At 38.7% G+C, this 6,788-nt stretch overlaps 1 protein-coding gene across 3 annotated transcripts; it reads left to right on the plus strand.

Annotated features, from left to right (window-relative positions):
- Positions 1-1,992: 1,992 nt before the first annotated feature.
- Positions 1,993-5,501, plus strand: LOC112189356 (monooxygenase 2). Of its 3 annotated transcripts, XM_040514166.1 has the most exons (6): positions 1,993-2,225; positions 3,082-3,333; positions 3,721-3,783; positions 3,906-4,083; positions 4,199-4,427; positions 4,693-5,501. In XM_040514166.1, the coding sequence occupies exons 2-6, from the start codon at positions 3,113-3,115 to the stop codon at positions 5,220-5,222; spliced, it is 1,221 nt and encodes a 406-aa protein (XP_040370100.1). In that variant the 5' UTR covers positions 1,993-2,225; positions 3,082-3,112; the 3' UTR covers positions 5,223-5,501. The 3 variants fall into 3 exon arrangements, with proteins under 3 accessions (XP_040370100.1, XP_024184440.1, XP_040370101.1); XM_024328672.2 differs by having other exon boundaries at positions 1,993-3,333; XM_040514167.1 differs by lacking the exon at positions 1,993-2,225 and having other exon boundaries at positions 3,275-3,333; positions 3,914-4,083.
- Positions 5,502-6,788: the final 1,287 nt, after the last annotated feature.

Consider the following 6,788-nt stretch of genomic DNA (forward strand, 5'->3'; position numbering starts at 1 on the left):
GACGATGGGCATTTTAGGAAGATTAGAGAGGTGTAGATGGTAAAATGGTTATTGTAAAAGTAAGTTGGAGGTCTATTAAGTGGGGAGGTCCAAATACCAAATTTGGAGGTATGAATAGAAGCTCCCATTATTTAAATCATTTCATCCAACGGTCGCTCTGAAGAAAAGAAAAAAAAACTCAATTCCTTCCTCATTGTCGCTTTTGTAAAGTTTCACATCACTACATAAACAATGTACAAGTTATACAACACTAGTAGACACTAAACACATAGGTATTTCTCACGAAATGCTAACACAAAAGTAAAAATTGACATATTTGATATTATCCATGTAATTATTGCGTATATATAGGTACCATGTAAAAAAATTAACTGGGTCAACATTCATTTTCATAATGGTCAAAGGGATCAACTTAATATACGCTTATGCTTTTCTAAGGGCGGCTTAACTACATAGAGATAAACATCCCAAATTTTTTACATGGGTTGATATATCTCGTCCCCACAAGAGTGTGAGCACTGACAGATTGAGAAAAGAGGTTGCAAGGTAGTAATTATAAACGTTTTTGTTCGATAGGTATTTTGAGTTTAGGGTTGACATCATGATTTGAGGCAAAAATAATGGCGAAAACATGTAAAATTTTTGCCATAGCCATATTTCCCTGCCTTGATCACATCTAACTGTTGAATTTGTCAAATTCTATTTCTTTCACCTTATTCATCTTGGAAGGTGTACTTTTCTCTACAACCAATAAACATGTTATACAACACTAGTGGGCATATAAGGACTTTTTGTGATACAAATAATTAAAATTGAAAATCAATATGTTTGACATTACTAATATATTTTAACGCATGTTAATAGGTATCGTTTAAAAAAAAATTAACCCAGTCGCCCATCGTTTTCATATTGGTCAAAAGAGTCAACCCTATATATGCTTATGCTTCCCTAAAGGGGGCTGAATCACGAGGAGATAAAAGTCCAGAATTTTTTACATGAGTTGATATTGATTGTCCCTACGAGGATGCGAGCGCTGATGGATTGAGAAAATAAATTGTCAGGGAATGGTTACAAGCATTTTAGTTTGATAAGTATAGAGTTTATCGAGGCAGAAACAATGACGAAAATGTGTAAATTTTTTACCATAACCATATTTCCCCTCCTTGATCACATCTAACGGTCGAGTTTTCCAAATTCTATTTTCTCTACATCTTTCATTTTGGAAGGGATATTTTTTCTCACAACGAATAAACAAGCTAGACAACATTAGTAGACATGTAAAGACTTTTTGTGATACAAATAATTAAAATTGAAAATCGATATGTTTGACATTACCAATATATTTAACGCATGTTAATAGGTACCTTTTAAAGAAATTAACCCGGTTGCCCATCATTATCATATTGGTCAAATGAGTCAACCCAATATACACTTATGCTTCCCCAAGGGGAGCCGAATTACGGGGAGATAAAAATCCCAAATTTTTTACATGGATTGATACAGGTTGTCCCTACGAGGGTGTGAGCGCTAACGGATTGAGAGAATAAGTTGCGAGGGAGTGGTTACAAGCATTTTGAGTATGTAGAATTCAAAGTTGACCACATGGATTGAGACTCAAACTATGTCGAAAACATGTAAATTTTTTACCATAGACATATTTCCTCGCCTTGATCTGATCCGATGATTGAATTTTTTGAATTCTACTTCCTCCACCTTGTTTATTTTAGAATGTAATGTGCTCGGAAATATTTTTAAAATTTTTTTAAAGGTGAAATATTAAAATTTTGGACTTGATGATGATGTACACGATGTTACGAGTCTATGATAATTTTTGCGGAATTTTTCGGAGACCAGAACTATTTATTAAGATTTTCGGAAGTTTCAAATTTATAAAAATAACTAAATGGAAAAAAAATCTTAAAATGGTGGGATCTGAGTCGTCCATCTCTCCACCGCTTCATCATAGCCGTATAAATTCAGTTAATTGGAGCGCTACATTGAAGAACCCAGAAGCGCTTCTCAGAACCACGAAGAGCACAAACCGACCAGGAAGTTTTTCCCACTTCCGGCTTGCCGGTGTCAAATGGTTCAGATTGGCGGTGCAAAGAAGACCTTGACACCGGTGCAACCAACCGTCAACTGGAGGAGCAGATTCGGAGTTCGAAAGCTTCGAATTTTTGCGGCGCATGTTCTGCAAATTCCGGCGGAAATCGATGCTGTATTAGGTATGAAAAACGATCATCTCGTCGTGCTCTACGTCTTTCAATAATTGATTTTCAAATTTGGTTAAGTTTGGCAGAATGGGTATTTGGAGTGGTTTCGGCCACCGCCGAAATTCCTTTTCACGGCGGCTATCTTGGCTGCCCTTGGTTGAATTCCGACCCTAGTTCATATTTAAAAATGGTTGGAGCTATGTGTTGATCGGTTGTTGAGGCTGAGAATGGTTCCAATTATCTTGATCTGTTAGAGCTGAAGAATGGTTAGAGCTGAAGGAAGCTGATAAATTTATGCTGAGGTCTTCTGTCTTCAACCAAGCAGGACTTGTACACTCTCAAAGCTAGATCACCTGAAAGTCTGCAACCATATGAATGAATCATTCTCAGCAGTTAAACAAAATGACAAAAATCAATAATAGGTTTGCTCCAAATGAAAGAGCCCGAGCAGATCAATCAAACAAGCTTAATTCGGAGCATCGATGCTTTTAAGCCGCTCTCTTCCTTCTCCATTTCTACCTGGTTTCGATCAGATTCGATTTGCCGCAAAATATTGGGCTACAGTTGTTAATCTGATAACAGTCGTTATCTGGAAAATTACATCACTACCCTCTCCTTCAAAACCCACTCTCTGTTTTTTAATTGCTCCGTCATCATCGATCACATGGCATGCCATTTTGTAAAATACCTGGCCATTTCGGGTCAATTTATTGTTTCAGCTGGTACAAGCCTGCCTGTCAATCTTGTAGACCAAGTTGAGCCGCCCCAAGAATCTTTATTGTTTCAGTATCAGACTTTGTTTTTGCTACTAGCATTATATATATGCAGTACTCGATGTTTGCATATAAATATATATATACACACACAGGTAGATATAGCGTGTGATATCGGCCGGAATAATGGGCACAACCGTGGAGGATGTGGTGATAGTGGGAGGAGGGATAGCCGGGCTGGCGACGGCGGTGGCGCTAAAGAGAGCTGGAATAGAAGCGTTGGTGTTGGAGAGATCGGAAGGGCTGCGAGCCACCGGTGCAGCCTTGACTCTATTCCCAAACGCCTGGGTCGCTCTTGATGCCTTGGGGGTTTCTCATAAGCTTGCTTCATATACCTCCTCTCTCAAGTAAGCAAAAATGCTCTTATATATTTAACTTGTAAAAATTGTGGGTATGATCTTAATTATGTTGGTTTGTTTATGTTACCACAGCATTTTATTTTATTGTTATTTTTGCGTTATGTAATGGTTTTTTAAATAGAAAATTAAGCAGAAAGAAAGAAATGTAGAGCTTGTAGACTATAATTTTGAACAGAGGAATTACTGATTTATTTTACGTGGTTGTCAATAGTTTTCTACATGTTGACTAAAGTCTATATTCCTTTCCTACTAATATGAATTGTGATTTGTGACATGTGTATGTTGGGTCATTTCTCTGAAACATGCATGTGTTCATGTGTAGCTGTATTCCCCCATTTTTATATGTATTTATATTTGGAGCTTATGATTTATCAGGGGATATGTAACTGATGTTGATACTGGAGAAGTTCAAGAAATCTCTTTCACCAAAGCCAATGGGTAACCCTGTTAAACAAAGATCTTATTATTATTGTGTTTTCAGTATCAGGATATAAATTCACACACTATATTAATTTGAATTAATGTTGAATGTCATCCTCGATCATCACGAAAATATTCAGTGATGCAGTTGGACCGAGATCAGTACACCGGAAAGCCTTGCTCGAGGCTTTGGCAGATGAATTACCGGTTCATTCAATCCATTTCTCTTCCAAGATCTCTGCTATCGAAACCCAACAACATGAAGGTTCATCCATTGCCATTGTTCACATGGAAAATGGAACTGTCATTAAAGCAAAGGTAAAGTTAGTTGGACTCATACAGAATCTGACATAGAATTTGTAATGAAATCTTGAGTAATTCATAGAATGGAGTAATGGTCTATAGCTTGTCTGTTCCTTTTCTTCAATTATAGGTTCTCATAGGTTGTGACGGGGTTCACTCAGTTGTGTCACGCTGGTTAGGACTCTCTGAACCAGTCCTTTCAGGTCGATCAGCTGTTCGTGGCTTAGCTGTGTATCCTCAAGGCCATGGACTCGAGAGGAACGTGCAACAGTATGTAGGATCAGGTAGAAGGGCCGGCTTCGTTCCCCTCACCGACAAAGAGATCTACTGGTTCTTCAGTTGCACATCTCCGGCTAAAGGTTCAAAACCTTAAACTGTGTAACAAAGTATTTGTATATATATAACAGGCTGTAACGTGTAAAACAATAAGGGTCTTCCACCCAATTGCCAAATGGTTTTGGGTTGGATGTTCTGATCTAACATACATATGAGAGTACATATATCACAGGTGTGGAAGATGGCTTCTCCGCCAATTGTCAATTGGTTTTGGTTGGACACATGCATTTTTTCTTAAATTAGGGTAACTTTGTGTTAATTTTATGCTACATTTTTGATTGGTTGCAGGGACCTTCCTGGCAGAATATCCAGAAGATATACAAAAAGAAGTACTTGAGAATCATGCCAAGGACCTCCCACCTATATTCTCAGATGTTGTGCAGCATTCAGATCTTTCGACATTAACATGGGCTCCACTGAAGTTTAGGTATCCCTGGAACGTAGTGTTTGGCAACTTAAGCAAGCAAAACATCACGGTGGCCGGCGATGCTATGCACCCCATGACACCTGACCTAGCACAGGGGGGTTGTTCATCATTAGAAGATGCAGTGATCTTAGGCAGGCATATTGGGACATCCTTTGTAAAAAATGGGCAAGTAATTGTGCAGAAAGAGATGAGTGAAGTATTGGGCAAATATGTGGAAGAAAGAAGGTGGCGCGTCGCCTTGTTGATCACTGGATCATATATATCAGGATGGATGCAGCAGGCAGGCTCTGGATGGGGTATGAAATTCTTGAGAGACGCCATATTTTACAAGTTCCTTTTCCCTAAGATGGTTAGATATTTATACTATGACAGTGGAAAACTCGACTTCTAGTACGCATTTCATCAATAAAGAGGCAAAAAAAGGTTGATGATTCTTCTACAGAACGCTGATCTAGAGTGCAGGCTATAGAATAAATAAGTTGTACGTACCAAGTAACATCTGATTAGGGAGACCCAAGGAGTTGCAATGTAGTAATGTACGTGTACTGCTAGGGAATGAATTTTGTCTTTTTATCTTTGAATTTCTGTTAATGTTCGGTTTTTCCCCTTCTCTGTTAAATGTAATTTGTAAGGTCTAATTTTCAAAAATAAAATAATTGTTTAAGGAAAACCTAATTTATGTTTAGCCCAAACTCTAGGTTACTTGATCTAGTGGTAATATGATTTAATTAGAAGGATCTAGAATCCTAATCAATGTAGAATTACTTTCCTTGTATAATTGATATTCTATGCATTGTAATCCTCTATATAAAGAGGCTCCTATTATCAATGAGAATACACAGCAAATTCCTCTCAATTCTTGTTTCTCTAAAACACGTTATCAGCACGAAGCCCTAACCCTGAAATTTAAATTCGTAGCCTTCAAATCCTAGAAACCACCTCCACCCACCTTGAAGATCTCAACTCCAGGAGTCCAGAACCGGCGGCCCCACCCCCAGAACCTGCTGGAAAAATCCCGAACCGACCTCTAGAAGAAGAAAATGCTTCCCTGCCCGGTTCACACCCTTCCAGCCCACCTCCGACCATCATATTTTGTCACAGGTGGTATCTATCTTCCAGAATCCCGGAACCAAAATTTTTTTTCTGAGAACCGGACGGAAAGTTCCTGAACGGGCCGGCAGAATCGTTGGAATTCTTGAACCGCCAGCCTCATTGATCCTTGCACCTGCATGCATGCACCCAGCCCACATCTAAACAAGCCTAGGGCTAGAAACGACGCGGCCCAGAGAAAAATAAATAAATTGGAGGCGGGCCCAGAAGAGACGCATGGCCAGAAAAGAAAGAGAAGAAAGAAGAAAAAAGGGGACGGGGCCCAGAAGAAGGAGAGAGAAGAGAAAAAAAAAGGAGAAAAAAAATGGGAGCCAAGCTCACGTGCGGCAGAAGGAGAAGAAAAAGAAAAGAAAAGAAAAAGGGGGATGCCCTGACCCACGTGGAGGAAAAGAGAAAAAAAAGGAAGTGAAGAAACATCAAAGTCAAAGAGAAAAAAAAGGTAATTTTTATTAAACGTTTATGCTTTCCGTACTTTTAAATTCTTTTCTTTTTCTCAGGGACTTGCAACCTCCCTTCTTCTACTCCCCTTTTCTTCATTATAGGGGAGACCAAATTAAGCCGAACTGTGGGGGTTCGTGTTCACTTCGAGCTTAGAGCTTGTTGAGATCTCCAAACTTAGAGTTTGTAGAGAATTTATGATCGACCACTTACATCATTATTTCGATCTAATCCAATATATCTTGGAATCAAATTTCTTGGAAGCGACTACGCTCGGAAATTCCTAATTTCTTGGAAACGATTTCGCTTAGAAATTTCATATGTTTTCGTGGTAGCCTATTTCGCTCCGAAACTAACCCTAATTTCTTGTTCTCTTTCAGGATGAGTAACCTGAACAAATTGGACTTTG

The sequence above is a fragment of the Rosa chinensis genome, chromosome 2 (genome assembly GCF_002994745.2).
Source record: "Rosa chinensis cultivar Old Blush chromosome 2, RchiOBHm-V2, whole genome shotgun sequence".
In the NCBI taxonomy this organism is placed as follows: Eukaryota; Viridiplantae; Streptophyta; class Magnoliopsida; order Rosales; family Rosaceae; genus Rosa; species Rosa chinensis.

What these genes read in the sequence shown, in the direction of transcription:
- LOC112189356 (XM_024328672.2), top strand. Translation starts at nt 3,113, where the DNA reads ATGGGCACAACCGTGGAGGATGTGGTGATAGTGGGAGGAGGGATAGCC. An exon ending in GAACTGTCATTAAAGCAAAG is followed by an intron (nt 4,084 to 4,198) that starts GTAAAGTTAGTT and finishes CTTCAATTATAG; the next exon opens with GTTCTCATAGGTTGTGACGG. An exon ending in TTGCACATCTCCGGCTAAAG is followed by an intron (nt 4,428 to 4,692) that starts GTTCAAAACCTT and finishes GATTGGTTGCAG; the next exon opens with GGACCTTCCTGGCAGAATAT.